Source organism: Hypanus sabinus, chromosome 3 (assembly GCF_030144855.1).
Source record: "Hypanus sabinus isolate sHypSab1 chromosome 3, sHypSab1.hap1, whole genome shotgun sequence".
NCBI lineage: Eukaryota > Metazoa > Chordata > Chondrichthyes > Myliobatiformes > Dasyatidae > Hypanus > Hypanus sabinus.
In genome coordinates this window covers 152,108,531-152,127,752 of record NC_082708.1, presented here as the reverse complement: position 1 = coordinate 152,127,752, position 19,222 = coordinate 152,108,531, and the positions used below count along the sequence as shown (strand labels likewise).

Below are 19,222 nucleotides of genomic sequence, written 5' to 3'. Positions count from 1 at the left end.
CCTGGCAACAGCGGCCACATAACCAAACTTGTGATATACACCACCTGCTCCCATGGCTTCATCTGACCCTGATTCAGTGGGGGTAGGGGGCTAAGCAGGTGCTACATTTTGCCCAAGGGAAACCTGAAGTCTAGTGGAGGGAAGGAGCTCCTTACACCTCATTTGGAAGAGATGTATCTCCACACCACTACCCAATAAATAAATATTACAATAAATACAGCAATGAATGTAAAACTGTGGAATGGTGTAAAACTGTAGTGGTGCAAACCTAGGTAGTATGAAATACTCATCTCAGGTGCCTTGCCGTTCGGTGTAGGCCATCATGTCTCTCCATCCATCACAGTCCCTGACTCTTCGGCTTGTAGTTGTTGCTTCCCGTTTCCAACCATGATGTTAATCCATCTCTCATTCTCATTCTCTGACTGCCTCTGCTTCTTTTTCCTTCCAGCTTTCCAGTTATAACTAAATATCCTAATGTTTCTCTTCACATGATGTGTCCGAAGAACTTTGATTGCTGTTTTCTGATCTTTTTAAGTAATGTACATTTTGTTTTCATTCTCTATAGAACTTCTTTGTTGGTTATCCTGTCTGTATATGATATGCATAGCATTCTTCTGAGGAACCACACCTCTGTTGCATTGATTCACTGTGTCAAAGGCTTTTGTGTAGTCAATAAAACAGAAGTATAGGTCTTGTTGTACTTCTATTGACCTTTCGATAATATTCCTGAGAATAAAATTTGCGTTTGATGTTCCCTTGCCTTCGACAAAGCTGCACTGTTCTTCACTGATCTCTGGTTTAATTTTGTTTCTTATTCTGAGCATGATAATTCTAAGTAGAATTTTTGTGAGGTAGCTCATTAAACTAATTGTTCTGTGTTGTCCACACTCTGTTACACCTGGTTTCTTTGGCAGTGCAATGAATACTGCCTTTAAAAGATCTGGTACTTTGCCAATGTTGCATATTCTATTCAATAAGATTGTTAATTTCTCTACACCAAAATCTGCTAGCGCTTCATACAGTTCAACCAGAATGTTATCTGGTCCTGATGATAAACACGAGGAAATCTGCAGATGCTGGAAATTCAAGCAACACACACAAATTGTTGGTGGAACACAGCAGGCCAGGCAACATCTATAGGGAGAAGCGTTTCGGGCCGAGACCCTTCGTCAGGACTAACTGAAGAGAAAGATACTAAGAGATTTGAAAGCAGTGGGGGGAGGTGGAAAATGTGAAATGATAGAAGACCGGAGGGGGTGGGGTGAAGCTGAGAGCTGGAAAGGTGATTTGCAAAAGGGATTCAGAGCTGGAGAAGGGAAAGGATCATGGGATGGGAGGCCTAGAGAGAAAGAAAGGGGAAGGGGAGCACCAGAGGGAGATGGAGAACAGGCAAGGAGTGATTGTGAGAGGGGCAGAGACAGAAAAAAAAGAGGGGGAAAAATCTAAATATATCAGGGATGGGGTAAGAAGGGGAGGAGGGGCATTAATGGAAATTAGAGAAGTCAATGTTTATGCCATCAGGTTGGAGGCTACCCAGCCGGTATATAAGGTGTTGTTCCTCCAACCTGAGTTTGGATTCATTTTGACAATAGATAGACATATCAGAATGGGAATGGGACGTGGAATTAAAATGTGTGGCCACTGGGAGATCCTGCTTTCTCTGGCAGACAGAGCGTAGGTGTTCAGCGAAACAAGTCTCCCAGTCTGTGTCGGGTCTCACCAATATATAAAAGGCCACCCTGAGAGCACCGGACGCAGTATACCACACCAGCCGACTCACAGGTGAAGTGTCGCCTCACCTGGAAGGACTGTCTAGGGCCCTGAATGGTGGTGAGGGAGGAAGTGTAAGGGCAGGTGTAGCACTTGTTCCGCTTACAAGGATAAGTGCCAGGAGGGAGATCTGTGGGAAGGGATGGGGGGGGGGGGATGAATGGACAAGGGAGTCGCGTAGGGAGCGATCCCTGCAGAAAGCAGAAAGAGGGGGGGAGGGAAAGATGTGCTTGGTAGTGGAATCCCGTTGGAGGTGGTGGAAGTTAACCAGAATTATATGTTGGACCCGGACGGGCTGCTGGGATGGTAGGTGAGGACAAGGAAAACCCTATCCTGAGTGGGGTGGTGGGCAGATGGGGTGAGGGCAGATGTGCGGGAAATGGGAGAGATGAGTTTGAGAGCAGAGTTGATGGTGGAAGAACGGAAGCCCCTTTGTTTAAAAAAGAAAGACATCTCCTTCGTCCTAGAATGAAAAGCCTCATCCTGAGAGCAGATGCAGCGGAGACGGAGGAATTGCGAGAAGGGGGTAGCATTTTTGCTAGAGACAGGGTGGGAAGAGGAATAGTCCAGGTAGCTGTGAGAGTCTGTAGGCTTATAGTAGATAACAGTAGATAAGCCGTCTCCAGAGATGGAGACAGAAAGATCAAGAAAGGGGAGGTGTCACAAATGGACCAGGTAAATTTGAGGGCAGGGTGAAAGTTGGAGGCAAAGTTAATGAAGTCAACGAGCTCAGCATGCGTGCAGGAGGCAGCGCCAATGCAGTTGTCAACGTAGCGAAGGAAAAGAGGGGGACAGATACCCATACAGGCTTGGAACATAGACTGTTCCACAAAGCCAACAAAAAGGCAGGCATAACTGGGACCCATGCGGGTGCCCATGGCTACACCCTTGGTTTGGAGGAAGTGCGAGGAGCCAAAGGAGATTGATGATTTCCCCTTTCGCATTTTTTTCATAGCATGTTCCACTTCTTCTTTCAGTATTGCTGGGCCCTCGTTGTCGTTGCTAATCTCAAAGTTGTCCTCTCGGTCTTTGTCGTTGTATAGGTCTTTGATGTATTCTGACTATCTTTGCATTAGTTTTCCTTTTTCCATAATTGTAGATCCCTCTTTTGCTTTTATACATCCTGTTGTTGCTCCACTTTTTTTCCGAGTTGTGACCTCTTTGACCTTGTCGTGCATATATTTGCCGTTGTTAGGCTTTTGCAATTGTTCTATTAACTCACATTTGTCCTTAAGCCACTTTTCTTTTGCTTCCTTGCACTTGGTTGTTATCTGTGGATATGTAGGCCACTTCATTTTCCTTATTTTCTTCATTCCAGAAGATTCAGAATTTCTTCAGTCATCCATTTCTTTTTAGCTTTTTTCTGTTGTTTGGGAATCACCTCTTGTGTTATGCTGTCTCTGAGGTCTTCCCATTGCTGTTCTATAACAGTGATGTTTTGTGGAGCCTCGAATTTGTTCTTCACTGTTATTTGTTATTCATTTTTGATGTCACTGTTTTTCTCAAAAATCTCAAATTCAGCTTTGGCTCTACTCTTGGTCTTCTAAGCTTTCTGAGTCTCAGGTACATCACGCTGATTATTGGTACGTGATCACTGTAGCAGTCTGCACCTGGATACGTTTTGCATGATTTCAGAGCATTTCTATACCTTCTCCTTACAAGCACATAATCAATTGGTTTCTGGTGTTATCCCCTGGGCTCTTCCACATCCATAGTTTTCTCGGGTGTTGTTTGAAGACAGTATTACCAATTATATAATCTTCTTATGTGACTAATGGGTTACATGAAATACTATAGGGACAATAATGGAAGAGGTAGGACTAAGGGATTCAGGAATGAGGCAGAACATAAGGAAGGAGATGTGGAAGAGGACAGAGCAATAATGAAGAAGCTATTCTTGACTCTGGTCATCAGGGCTATCAAGCTCCTATATCCAATGCGCCAAGGCCACATTTCTCACACCATCGTACATGAGACGCTACCTTAAGAAGGCAACATCTATGACCAAAGATCCCCACTATCTGAGTCATGGTATCTTCTTGCAGGTGCCATGTGGCAGGAGGTACAAAAGCCTAAAGTCCACACCACCAGGTTCAAGAATAGCTACTACATTCGGTTTCTGAACCACTGTAGAACCCAAATCACCACCTCAGTATAGCAACACTATGACCACTTGGCACTACAATGGAATTAGCTTTTTTTTGTTCCAATTGTCATTTCTTTCTTGTATAATTTTGTGCATGCTTTGTCTCTGATCCTACATTCTTGTGATGCTGCTGCAACTAAGTTTTTCACTGCATTGAGCATGCATGCACTTGTTGATATGACAATGAACTCAACCTTGACTCTTCACCTTGTCTTCTCCTAGGAGGCAGAAGCCAGAGAGGCAGGCATCCTTGACAATACTACTAGCCTTCAAGCATCATGAAGATAGATTGAACTGAAGGAAGTGACGAGCCTGTGATTAACAAGGCAGTGCTTACCACTCTCCGCAGGTTCTAAAGGTGTAGGGCAGAGTGGTTGCTGTACCAGGCTGAGAAGCAACCACATTAGGTTTATTTTTAAACACTCCCACTCTGGCCTTTCTGTCTGTGATTTCCTGCATCATTATAGCGAGGCCCAGCACAACATTGAGAAAGAGCTTCTCATCTTCCCCAGCAGACATTGCAACCTACAAGGCTCAGAATGGAATTTTCCAACTTTAATTAACTTGCTGTGTCAGAATCGACCATTTCTGCCTGTCATCCATCAGTGAGCATGGCTCATGATCTTGTTCTCCATTAGAACAGGCTGACCAGCTGTGCTTGCCCCATGGCCCTGCTAATAGCAGCTGAGACAACGAAACCTAATATACCCCTAGCCGCTACTTTAGCACATTTGGTCTCACTTTGTCAGAAATATTCCCTTTGTTCTACCCATTTCCCTCCCCCCTGCCCCCAACTTTCTACTGAAAACTTATTCTCAGGGAGGCTGAGAGGCATAAGAGTATGAGAAAATAGCAGGTGTGGGCAATTCAATATAATCATGACTTATCTATGCTGGCCCCAACTCCTCTTTTGCACCAGTTCCCCATTACACTCAATTCCGTAATCTTTTAAGGACATTTAACTTCACCTCAAATATTTCTGATGATGTGGCCTCTAAACACTCTCAAGAGCAGAGAATTACAAGGATTCACTACCCACTGAGAGAAGAAATTTCTATGCACCTCAGCCTTAAATAACTGTTATTCTTCTTCAACTGTGTCCTGTCATTCACAGCTGTCCCACAAGGAAAAATATTTCAAACCCCCACTCAGGCCTTATATATTTGACTATAGCATATAGAAACAGAATTAGACCATTTGGCCCTTCGAGTCAGATCTGCTATTTCATCATGGCTGATCCACTTCCCTCCTAGCCCCAATCTCCTGCTTTCTCTTGTAACTCTTAATGCCCTAACTAGTCAAGAACCTGTCAACCTCGACCTTAAATATACCCAATGACTTGGCTTCCACAGCTACCTGTGGCAAGAAATTCCACTGATTCACCACGCTCTAGCTAGAAAAACTTCCTCCTCATCTCCATACTAAATGGCCATCTCTTTATTCTGAGACTATGTACTCTGGTCTTAGACTCCCCCACCATTGGAAACATCCTTTCCATATACACCCTTTCGAGGCTTTTCAACATTCACTAGGTTTCAATGAGATCCCCATCATTCTTCTGAATTCCAGTGTGTATATGCCCAGAGCCATCAAACACTCCTCACATGACAAGCCTTTCAAACCCAGAATCATTCTCGTGAACCTCCTTCAATGTCAGTACATCCGCTCCAAGGGGCCCAAAACTGCTCACAATACAGCAAGTAAGGCCTCACAAGTTCCTTTTAAAGCTGCAACATTATATCCTTGCTTTTATATTCTACTCCTCTCGAAATGAATGCTAACATCGCATATGCCTTCCTCACCACCAAATCAACCTGCAAATTAACCTTTAGGTGATCCCACACAAGGACCCCTAGTCCCTTTGCACCTTGTATTTCTGAATTTTCTCTCCAGTCAGAGATTTTTTCTACCAAAGTGCATGACCATACATTTCCCATCACTGTATTCCACTGTATCTGTTTCTGCTATTTCTTTGCCCATTCTCCTAATCTGTGCAAGTCCTTCTGTAGACACTCTGCTTCCACAAGGTTGTCTGCCCTACCTTTGTATCACCAACAAACTTGGCCATAAAGCTATCAATTCTGTTATCCAAATCATTGACATAGAATGTAAAAAAATATAGTGGTCCCAACACAGACTCCCGTGGAACACCAGCAGCCAACCAGAAAAGGCTCCCTTTATTCGCACCCTTTGCATCCTGCCAATCAGATAATGCTCAGTCCACGCTGGAATCAACTTATTAAGCAGCCTCATGTCAGGCACTTGTCAAGGGACTTCTGAAAATCCAAGTATACAACATCAACCGATTCTCCTTTGTCTACCCTACTTGTTATTTCTTCAAAGAATTCCAACAGATTGTTCCAGTAAGATTTTCCCTTGAGGAAACCATGCTGACTACAACCTATTTTATCAGTTGCCTCCAGGTTCCCCAAAATCACATCCTTAACAATCGACTCCAACATCTTCGCAACCACTGAAGACAGGCTTACTGGTCTATATTTTCCCTTTCTTCTGCCTCTCTCCCCTAGAAACATAGAAAACCTGCAGCACAATACAGGCCCTTTGGCCCACAAAGTTGTGCTGAACATGTCCCTACCTTAGAAATTACCAGGCTTACCCATAGCCCTCTATTTTTCTAAGCTCCATGTACCTATCCAAAAGTCTCTTAAAAGATCTTATCGTATCTGCTTCCACCACAGTTGCCAGCAGCCCATCCCATGCACTCACCACTCTCTGTATAAAAATCGTACCCCTGACATCTTCTCTGTTCCTACTTCCAAGCACCTTAAAGCTGTGCCCTCTTGTGCTACCATTTCAGACCTGGGAAAAAGCCTCTATCCACACAATCAATGCCTCTCATCATCTTAAACACCTCTATCAGGTCACCTCTCATCCTCTGTTCCTCCAAAGGAAAAAGGCCAAGTTCACTCAACTTACTCTCATAAGGCATGCTCCCAATCCAGGCAACATCCTTGTAAATCTCCTCTGCACCCTTTCTATGGGTACCACATCACTCCTATAGTGAGGCAACCAGAACTGAGCACAGTACTCCAAATGGGGTCTGATCAGGGTCCTATATAGTTGCAACATTACCTCTCGGCTCTTAAACTCAATCCCACGATTAATGAAGGCCAATGCACCGTATGCTTTCTTAACCTCAGAGTCAACCTGCATAGCAGCTTTGAGTGTCCTATGGATGCAGACCCCAAGATCCCTCTGATCCTCCGCTCTGCCAAGAGTCTTACCATTAATACTATATTCTGCCATCATATTTGACCTACCAAAATGAACCACATCACACTTAGCTGGGTTGAGTTCCATCTGCCACTTCTTAGCCCAGTTTTGCATCCTATCAATGTCTCACTGTAACAGCCCTCCACACTATCCACAACACCTCCAACCTTTGTCATCAGCAAATTTACTATCCCATCCCTCCACTTCCTAATCCAGGTCATTTATAAAAATCACGAAGAGTAGGGGTCCCAGAGTAGATCCCTGAGGCACACCACGGGTCACTGATCTCAATGCAGAATAGGACCCATTTACAACCACGCTTTGCCTTCTGTGGCAAGCCAGTTCTGGATCCACAAAGCAATGACACCTTGGATCCCATGCCTCCTTACTTTCTCAATAAGCCTTGCAAGGGTTACCTTGTCAAATGCCTTGCTGAAATCCATATACATACACTACATCTACCTTCATCACGTGTTCAGTCACATCCTCAAAAAATTCAATCAGGCTCGTAAGGCACGACCTGCCTTTGACAAAGCCATGCTGACTATTCCTAATCATATTATGCCTCTCCAAATATTCATAAGTCCTGCCTCCAAGGATCTTCTTCATCAATTTACCAACCACTGAAGTAAGACTCACTAGTCTATAATTTCCTCGGTTATCTTTACTCTTTTTGTTGAATAATGGAACAACATCTGCAACCCTCCAATCCTCTGGAACCTCTCCCATCCCCATTGATGATGCAAAGATCATTGTCAGAGTCTCAGCAATCTCTTCCCTCGCCTCTCACAGTAGCCTGGGGTACATTTCGTCCAGTCCCAGTGACTTATCCAACTTGATACTTTCCAAAAGCTCCAGGACATCCTCTTTCTTAATATCTACATGCTCAAGCTTTTCAGTCCGCTGCAAGTCATCCTTACAATCACCAAGATCCTTTTCTGTAGTGAATACTGAAGCAAAATACTGTACTCATTAAGTACCTCTGCTATCTCCTCCAGTTCCATACACACTTTTCCACTGTCACACTTGATTGGTCCTATTCTCTCATGTCTTATCCTCTTGCTCTTCAACAGGATACCTTGGGGTTTTCCTGAATCCTGTCTGCCAAATCCTCCTTATGGCCCCTTCTGGCTCTCCTAATTTCTTTCTTAAGCTCCCTCCTGCTAGCCTTATAATCACACAGATTTCTATCACTACTGAGTTTTCTGAACCTTTCGTAAGCTCTTCTTTTCTTCTTGACTAGATTTACAACAACCTTTGTACACCACAGTTCCTGTACCCTACCATCCTTTCCCTGTCTCATTGGAACGTACCTATGCAGAACTCTATGCAAATATCCCTGAACATTTGCCACATTTCTTCCATACATTTCCCTGAAAACATCTGTTCCCAATTTATGCTTCCAAGTTCTTGCCTGATAGCCTCATATTTCCCCTTACTCCAATTAAACGCTTTCCTAACTTGATTCTTCCTATCCCTCTCCAATGCTATAGTAAAGGAGATAGAATTGTGATCACTATCTCCAAAATGCTCACCCACTAAGAGATCTGACACCTGAGCAGGTTCTTTTCCCAATACCAGATAAAGTACAGCCTCTCCTCTTGTAGGCTTATCTACATATTGTGTCAAGAAACCTTCTTGAACACACCTAACAAACTCCACCCCATCTAAACCCCTCACTCTAGGAACATGCCAATCGAAGTAATGGAGAGACATCAGTAATTTTCCAGTCCTCCAGATTATACTGATCTTTGAAAAATAATTACTAATGATCCACAATTTCTTCAGCCTCCTCTTTCAGAGCCATAGGGTGTAGCCTATCTGGTCCAGGTGATCTATATACCTTCAAACCTTTCAGCTTCCCAAGCACCTTCTTCATAGTAATTGCAACTGCGCTCACTTCTGCCCTCTGACATTCTCGAACCTCCAGCATATGCTAGTACCTTCCACAGTGAAGACTAATACAAAATAGTTACTCAGATTGTCAGCTATTTCCTTATCCCTCATTACTATTTCTCCAGCACCATTTTCCAGTGTCTAATATCTACTCTCACCTCTCTTTTACTCTTTATATATCTGAAGGAACTTTTGGTAACCCCCTTAATATTATTGGCTAACTTAACTTTGTATTCCACCATTCCCCTCTTTTTGACTTTAAGTTGGCCACTGTTGACTTTTAAAAGCCTCCCAATCTCCTAATTTCCACTAATTTTTGCTTTACTATATGCCTTTATTTGGCTTTTATGGTAGCTTTAACTTCCTTTGTCAGCCACATTGTGTCATCGTGCCTTAGAATACTTCTTCCTCTTTGAGATGCATATAGCTTGTGCCTTCCAAATTGATTCCAGAAATTCATCCCTGTTAGTGTCCTCTTTACTCCACTGTAATACTGATACATCTAACCTTAGCTTCTCCCTCTCAAACTGTAGAGTCAGTTTTATTATATTATGATCACTGGCCTCTAAGGGTTGCTTTACCTTAAGCTCTCTAATCAATTCCCATCCATTGCACAACACCAAATCCATAACAGCTGATCCCATAATGGGCTCAACCATGAGCAGCTCTAAAAACCCATCTTTAAGCATTCTACATGCTCCCCCTCGAGATCCAACACCAGCCTAATTAGGAAACATTGAAATTCCCCATGATTATCATAACATTGCTCTTTTGACAAGCATTTTACATCTTTCACTGTAATTTGTGGCCCACATCTTTGCTACTGTTCAAGGTTGATAAACCCTTGCTGTTTCTTAGCACTTTCCATAGTAATTCTACACCTTCCGATCCTATGTCACTTCTAAGGATTTGATTTTACTTTTTACCAATGAAGCATGCCACCTCTCCCCCTACCTGCCTGTCCTTTCAATACAACATGCACCCTCAATATTCCCACCCACGTGATGGGAGCCAACATGTACCAATATCGGTTACACATCAGAGCCAATATCTAGCCAATATTCTGGCTGCTCACCCTCCCCGTTTAGACTACCATGGACCTGGCACACTACACCCGACCATAGCATTTGGGAGACAACATACCAACCAACTGTCCCTATCACGTCCACAGGATCTCTTCTCTATTCCTCTAACTATGGAATCTCCTATCAGTATTGCAGCTCTCTTCACCTTCCTTCTCTTTCGAGCCACAGCATCAAACAGTGCCAGAGACTCAGTCACTGTGGCTCCCCCTGGTAAATTCTCCCCCTCAACTTGTTATTGAGGGGATCAGCCACAGGGGTACTCTGCACTGGCTGCCCAATTCACTTGCTTCTCCTGGCGGTCACCCAGATACCTGCCTCCTAAGGTGATTACCTCCCTGTAGCTCCTATCTACCATTTCCTCAATCTACCACATGAGCTGAAGCTCATCGAGCTGCAGCTCCAGTTCCTTAACACGTTCTCTGATGGGCCGCAGCTCAGTGCACCTACTGCAGACGAGGTCCTCTGGGAGGCCGAGGTCTCCCAGAATTCCCACATCTCACACAAAGAACACAACACAGACCCTGGTGCCATTCTCACTGCTCTAACTATGCACTAACAGATAAGAAATGAAAAATAAATACAGAAACTTACTTTGAACGAGATCACCCTTCATTCTTCTGAACTCCAAGGAATACAGACCCAAAACTGTCCAGCCTCACTTGACACCACCGTCCAACTTTCTGTGCAGAGAGCAACTAAACCTATATTCACAGAGTCAGCAATGCTGGATGGAATATTGATATAACATCAGCCAGCCACACAGGAAAACATGAGATGGTCTTTACTGCAAGACCATTTCCTATCCACTTTATAACAAGAGAGCTTTACACCCAGTCCTAACTTACTAACTTTTCATCCTATATTCACAAGCTGTGAATGAATGCAAGTCACTACAAGTAGTCTTGTAACGTCTTGTGACTTGCAGTAATGACCTTCTGCATTGGAGGTGCAAGTGCTGATGACTAACACGACCAAGAGCACAGAAAAGAGCTGACAGATGATTTGCTAGCCACCTCTGACTGCTTCAAGAATTATTTAATGCACAGTAATCCAAGTCCTTGATTATGCCAACAGCAGTAATCCTCTTACCTTCAAAGGCTTTTTCAAATCCACATCTGAATGAATACTCAGCTCTCTCAGTGCATCGCTGACCAGGTTATCCCGCTGAACATGCAGAATGAGGAAGGGGCTACTGGTCAGAAATGGCCCCATTGTGAGTAACATGAAGATATTCTCCAGACTGGTCCTGTTCACTGCAATCTTTAACAAGAGGCACAGTTAGGATACTTTGTCGTGGGCCATCTAAGATACAACAGCTTGAAAGCACTTAATACCAGACTCAAGGTCAGCTCCTGTCCCGTGATTCTCAAGACTCTTAAGTGGAGCTTCCATGTGCTAAAACTGAATGATTGATCTCTCAGTCTATCTCATTCTTTCCCCTGCACTTTATTTCTTTACCTGCTCTGCATTTTCTCAGTAGCTGCAACACAATATTCCTCATTCTGTTTTTCTTTTACTACTTCAGTGTTATAATACGTGGCATAGTCTGTCTGGATGCCATGCAAACTAAAACTTTTTACTGTATCTCAGTACACGTCAACAATAATAAGACAATATCAATCCCAGCTTAGCACTATTATCTCTGCAACTTCCTTAATATTTTTTATTCCTCTAACTCTGCCAGCTGAAGCAGTTCTTCATCATTCATCTCATCAAGATCTTAATAAAGATCCTAAATGAGCTAAAGATAACAAGTCCAAGTGAACATTTCCATCACCTTTTGCTTTGATTGAAGAACTTAAGATCCTAGTGATATTTGATTTCTCATTCCTACTTAAATTACTAACTATAGTTAACTAACTAAATATAGTTGCACATTGATCAGTTTTGAACCAAGTACCTGACCTGAATGAAGGGTGACCTAATTGATACCTATCGAATGGTAAAGGACCTTGATAGAGTGGATGTGGAGAGGATGTTTCCTGTGGTGGGAGAGTCGATCACCAGAGGACACAGCCTCAGAATAGAAGGGCATCCTTTTAGAACGGAGGTGAGGAGGAATTTCTTTAGCCAGAGAGTGGTGAATCTGTGGAATCTGTTGCCACAGGCAACTGTGGAATCTTTATGTTTACTTAAGACAGATTTTGATAGATTCTTGACTGGTCTGGGCATCAAAGGATATGGGGAGAAGGCAGGAAATTGGGGCTGAGAGGAAAAGTGGATCAGCCATGATGAAATGACGGAGCAGACTCAACAGGCGAAATGGCCCATTTCCGCCTATATCTTGTGGACTGTCAACATATCGGAACTCAAAGGGGTATATTCATCTGCTGCGTCTGTGCAATGGCTTTTAAAAGCCAACCCGCAATGCTCTGCAAATGTTTCCTTTTCACATACATTCATTCGAAACTTTACTATTTACACCTTTCAACCCAGAGTGGTCTGCTGAGGCTGCTGTAGCCCATTTGCTTCAAGGTTCGATGTGTTGTGCATTCAGAGATCCTCTGCTGTACAGCGCTGTTGTAACATGTGGTTAGTTGAGTTATCGTCACCTCCTACACATTCTCCTCTGACCTCTCATTTTCGCCTACAGAACTGCTGCTCACTGGATTTTTTGTTTCCATTTTTACACACCAATCTTTGTAAACTCAAGAGACTGTTGAAAATCCCAGATCAGCAATTTCTGAGATACTCAAACCAACCTGTCTGGCACCAACAATCATTCCACAGTCAAAGTAATTTAGATCATATTTCTTCCCCATTCTGATGTTTGGTCTGAACAACTCTTGACACACCTGTATGCTTTTATGCACTGAGCTGCTGCCATATCATTGGCTAATTAGATAATTGTATTAATGGGCAGCTGTACAGGTGTACCTAATCAAGTGGCCACTCAGTGTATTGATATAATTTTCCTCTAGAGGTCTGAATCCATCCCTTGTATCACCCCCTCTGGCCCTATACAGGTGTGTCCCACCTTTACGCCACTTCGCTTTTAAGAAAGACGTACATCAGTACCTGTTTTCGCTAACCAAAAGAAATCCAAAGAGGATTTTTGCTTTTCCAAAAAAAGGTGCCCGCTTTAAACTTGTGTTTACCCCGAGAAAGACTACCATGACAATGAAGCCTTGCACGGGCAGGTGTGTGCACATGCGTGTAAGCGCGATTTTTATTCTACAAATTGATTTTGGCTAAATCTTCCTGATTCTGGTAACTAAAACTACACTGTACATGCATTATTTCTACTTTATATAGGCTGTATATTTATCATTTCAGTCCTGCTTTTACTATATGTTAGTGTTATTTTAGGCTTTATGTGTTATTTGGTATGATTTGGTAGGTTATTTTTGGGGTCTGGGAACGATCAAAAATTTTTCCCATATAAATTAATGATAATTGCTTCTTCACTTTACACCATTTCTGCTTACAAACTGTTTCATAGGAACGCTCTACTTTCGGATAGCGGTGGAAACCTGTATTCTCAATCAAACAACTTACTGTATAATGTATATGCAATTCTCATTTGGATCTTATGCAGTTATCTCAACTCTGAACCCTCTGCTCATCAACATTTCAGCCAGTGGTAAAACTCTTTCCTAAACTTCAAATTCTGAGGCTCTTATGTTTGTCCTTAACATTTGGCATAACTCCAGTTCCTCAGGTCTTCATAACTATTGAAAGCAAAGCTAACGAATGACTCTCGGCACAACTTATTCAGTGCATAAACCAAACCCAGAGGGCAGTTTTGCCACTTGCCCAGAGAACAAACAAATTTGGACAAGGGTGATAGGCAAGCCCATTTATAGGACTGAACCAAAGAAGCAAATTGTATTTTATTGGCATGAAAATGCAAATGGGATTCCAATCTAGTCCATTTGTTACCTCCACTGCTTATTTATAAATTATGGTGGGTGTAGAAGAAAAACATGTGATGGTAACTAAGCAAGAATCCAAGAAAATGATTTCAGACTAATCAAGTGCATTGTGCAAAGTGATAGTTTGACATGAGGTACATTGACACAAAGCCACAAACTATGCTATTTATGTATTTTTAGTCGCGATAGGAGGCCATTTAACCCATCAGTTTTGGGCTTGGGTACCAAGTGATTCTATTCCCCTACAAATTTCCCTCTATCCTAAACTCCCCACATTCCCATTAATTCTGTCACCCAGCTGCACGGGGACAATTTACAATGGTCTGTTCACCTACCAAACTGAACATTTTTGGAAAATGGTGAACTAAAGCACCTGGAAGAAAAACGTGCAAACTGCACACGAACAGCATCAGAGGCAGATTGAACCTGAGATACTGGAGCTGTGAGATAGTTCTACTAATCAATCACTGTGTCACCTCCTCACCACACAAAACATAGCTGAAGGCATGGTTTAGCTCGGAGATCTGTGATCTTATTTGGTTGGCATGCAACATTTTACTGCCAACCTCCATACAACATACCTGCATCTGTAAGGCAGCATCAGTCTGTAACATCTTTGTCTTTGCCTGAGCATTCAAAACAAAGGGATAGGTGCAAAAAGCAACAGGGACCTGGAACAGATCAAACAACACATCTTAAGACAAAACAGCACTTGCAAATACCATGTGTCTTGAGAAACATAAGTCTCATCATTGGTTCAGTGAGAACATTCTCATTTCTGGGTGAGAAATCAATAGATTCACAGAGGAATACTACACAGAAAGAGGCCCTTTGGCCCAGCTCTTCCACACTGATCATGCTGCTCCACCAAATTAATCCCAATTGTCCACATTTGGCCCATATCCCTCCAAGCCCCTCCTATCTATGTACTTATCCAAATGTCTTTTAAATGACATTATTATACCTGCCTCAACCATTTCCTCTGTCAACTCATTCCATATACACCATCCTTTGCACAGTGAAGTTGCCCCTCAGTTCCATTTTCAATTTTTCCCTGTTCACCTTAAACTTACGCCTTCTCGCTTTTAGTTCCACATCCCTGGAAAAAAGATTACTTGCATTCACTCTGTCTACACTTCTCACCATTTTATACATCTCTGTAAGGTTACCCCTCAATCTATGTTCCAAGGAATAAAGCCCTTGCCTGCCCAGCCTCTCACCATAACTCAGGCCCTCAAGTTCCAGCAGCACCCCTTGTAAAATGTAAATATATACTCATAAAAATAAACTTGTCAAACAAGAACTTCTCTTTCAAAAACTGTTTTTCTTTATTGCATTGTATTGTCATGTTATGACTGCTTTTCAAATGTAATCCATCATTTTCTTAACAGTTGCTCATTTTCCTGTTTTCAGTCTTACTCCCTCCTTGAAAAGAGATTCTTCAATTCCAAGCATCCTGTTCCTAACAGAGTAATAGCATACCGAAGATCTGCATTTTTCAGAATCATGTTCTTAGGGAACAGAATGTTAGTAAACTGAGACAATCATTAATATCTGCCTGAGAGCTGATAGAAGACAACACCATCGTAACTCTGTTAAGTGGAAAGTGAGCTGAGATTTGGAAAGGACTTGGGGATCAACAGACAGCTAATTTTCAATGTCGATTAATAACTCAAATTAGATGGCCGATAAATGGTATAAAGTATTTTGGTATAAAAGTTGATAATGATATAAAGAATTTATATAAATTAAATTATTTGCCATTATTGAAAAAAATTCAAGAGGATCTTGATAAATGGATGATGTTACCAATAACATTAATAGGTAGAGTCAATGCTGTAAAATGAATATATTCCGTAGATTACAATATTTATTCCAAACACTACCAATACAATTACCGCAGAAGTTTTTTCAAGAGTTAAATAAATGTGTGAGGAAATTCCTTTGGAAAGGTAGGATGTCAAGAATATCGTTGGAAAAATTGACATGGAAATTTGACCTAGGAGGGTTACAATTACCAAGTTTTAAGAATTATTACAAAGCAAATCAACTTAAGATTTATTGCATCTTTTTTTTGATGAAGATAAACCAGCATGGATTAGAATAGAATTAGACAAAATAGGAGAAAATATACCAGACGATTTTATATATAAATGGGAATCTAAATGGATACGGGAAAAGAAAGAATCTCCTATACTAAAACATTTGATTGATTTATGGAATAAGATAAATGTTGATGATGAGATAAAGAAATCTTTATTAGCAAAGAGACCTTTAATTCAAAATAAACTTATCCCTTTTACAATGGATAATCAACTTTTATATAACTGGTTTCACAAAGGGATTAGATCTATAGGAGACTGTTTTGAAGGAGGTATATTAATGTTATTTGACCAATTAAAGAATAAATATAAAATATCAAATAACACTCTTTTCTGTTATTTCCAATTAAGGGCTTATTTAAGAGATAAACTGGGTCAAACAATGTTATTGCCGAAACCTAATGAAATAGAAACTTTAATTCATAAAGGAAAAATTAAAAAAATATTTCTGGTATGTATAATTTGAATTAAAAACAGGCAATTAAACAAGGAATTCATAAGTCAAGACAAAAATGGGTAACTGATTTGAATATTAAAATTGGTGAAACAAGTTGGTCAAGATTATGTCTTGACAGTATGACAAATACAATAAATGTTCGATTAAGATTAGTACAATATAACTTTTTACATCAAATATATATTACACCACAAAAAATAAATAGATTAAACTCAAATTTATCTGATCAATGTTTTCGATGTAATCAAGAAATTGGTACTTTTTTTACACTCTACTTGGTCCTGTTTTAAAATTCAAACTTTTTGGACAAATTTACGAGTTTTACGGGAACAAATTATTGGAATAAAACTTCCACATAATCCAACAATATTTTTACTAGGCGATATTGAAGGGATAAAATCAAAATCCAAATTGAATAAATATCAGAAAGAATTCATAAGAATTGCATTGGCAGTAGCCAAAAAGGCTATTGCAGTTACTTGGAAATCAGATTCATACTTAAGTATAGATTGTTGGAAGAATGAAATTTTTAGCTGCATTCCACTTGAAAAAATTACTTATATTTAAGAGATAAATATGAAATATTTCTGAAAATTTGGCATCCTTATTTACAAAAAATAGGATTAAATATATAGGTGCTCCGAAGATAAAATTATTGGTTGTCTGGGGTAAGAAATAAATATACATATTAAAGCTATTATGAATTCCATGGAGCATGTGGGGATCTTCCGATATCCAGGCATTCTTTCTTTCTTTCTTTCTTTTTTCTTCTCTTTTTTTTCTATAGGGATATGTTAGGGGGGAGGGGTTAAGGGGAGGGGGAAAGTATTGTTAATTTTTTTTTCTTTCTGTAACCTATTTGAAAATTCAATAAAAAAATTTTTTTTTAAAACAGACAGCTAATTTTCCGACTCGTACACAATGAGCAGAATGGGCACCTTACGTGTGTATGACTAAATCAAAGGAACAAGACCCTACTTTGACTCAGAGTCTAAACTGATACCTCACATTATGTGCAGAGAAGTTATATTAGGATCATGAATTGCTTTCACAAGAATGCAGAAGACATGGGAGTTAGCACAGTTTAACAATGAAGACTTCATGTATATTTATTATTAGATTCATGGTCATAGTTATACAGCATGGAAAAAGGCCCTTCATCCCAAGTTGTCATCCTGAGCTAGTTCTACTTGCCTGTGTTGGTTCACATCCTTCAAAATCATTCCTATCCATGCGCTAATTGGCTTTTAAATGTTGAGATTGTACCTGTCTACCAATTATTCCGAAAACTCTTTCTATCAACCCATCACCATCTGGGCATAAAAGCTGTCCTTCAGATCTCCTTTAAAACTTTCTGCTCTCACCTTAACTATATAACCATATAACAATTACAGCACGGAAGCAAGCCATCTCGGCCCTTCTAGTCCATGCCGAACGCTTACTCTCACCTAGTCCCACCTACCTGCACTCAGCCCATAACCCTCCATTCCTTTCCTGTCCATATACCTATCCAATTTTTTTTTTAATGACAAAATTGAACCTGCCTCTACCACTTTTACTGGAAGCTCGTTCCACACAGCTACCACTCTCTGGAGTAAAACCTTTTCCATCTAATTTCAAATACCCCTACCAGGGGAAAAGCACTATAAATCTGGAATAAAAACTTGCCTCAATAATGATAACCAAGAAACAATTGATTGTTTGTAATAAACCAAATGGTTCACTACTGTCCTTCAGAAGAGGAAACATACCATCCTTACCAAGCCTGGTATGGCTCATCACAAAGGTTGACTCTTAATATTCCAGTTCAGGGGCAATAATGAGAAGAGCATAAATGGTGACATTGCCAATGACATTCACATCCCTTAAAGGAGTGGAAATGAAAAAGGAATTCTCAGTTGGACAAACCATTGAACAAAGATCAGTCATTCACATGGGACCTCACTCTGTCCAAGACAGCCTGTGCAAGTGTGGTATACTGCAAATACACTGCTACATCCTGGGAAAGGGACTGGGTGTTTTATAAAAGTACAAGTTTTTTTTTACTGGAAACGACTAAAGTTGAAAGACTAACCAAAGTTGTCCAAAATATTAGAATTGCATGATGTTTGCCTACCTCTGCAATAGCTGGTTGGATTTTCTGTAAAATAAAAACAGACACATAAATTATAAAGAAATAGGAAAGAGAGTTAAGAGCCTGTGCCAACTTATGAAACCATAACAGATTTAGAATTGATCTACTTACAATTCCAGCATGTTGAGATGCCCAGTATAGATAATCAGATTCAATGTTGACCAAATTGTTGAGTTCATGGATGTAAAACACATCATAGTCAACATGGTTAGCGACTGTATTAACCTGTGCAACGACATGAAGAAAGCGAGACCAGTTCAGATACGCAATGGCAAGTAACAGGAGTACTATACATAGTATACAGTTGCCCAAAAGTTAAACTGCAATGAGCAACAATTTTAACACATCTGAACTTCTGGGCTTGGAAATAACTGGCTACTATTTTCATCTATTTTCCTCAGCAGGCAACCAGCATCTTTCCAAGACCAGTAGAGTCTTTTTTAATACATGTCAGGTCTGAAGGTCAAAATTGAGACCCAACTACATATTAACTTCTGTAGCAGTGCTTTTTGTCAATTATAAG

General features: G+C 40.9%; 1 protein-coding gene across 2 annotated transcripts in view; it reads right to left on the bottom strand.

Moving 5' to 3' along the window:
• LOC132391786 (probable E3 ubiquitin-protein ligase HERC3) overlaps positions 1 to 19,222 on the bottom strand; it is a 95,080-nt gene that overhangs the window by 26,043 nt on the left and 49,815 nt on the right. For both annotated transcript variants that reach the window (XM_059965398.1, XM_059965399.1), the window contains 4 exons: positions 18,811 to 18,924; positions 18,682 to 18,705; positions 14,588 to 14,677; positions 11,221 to 11,391 (listed from right to left, as the gene is read on the bottom strand). In XM_059965398.1, coding sequence (XP_059821381.1) covers positions 11,221 to 11,391; positions 14,588 to 14,677; positions 18,682 to 18,705; positions 18,811 to 18,924 — 399 coding nt within the window. The remainder of the gene's footprint in view (positions 1 to 11,220; positions 11,392 to 14,587; positions 14,678 to 18,681; positions 18,706 to 18,810; positions 18,925 to 19,222) is intronic.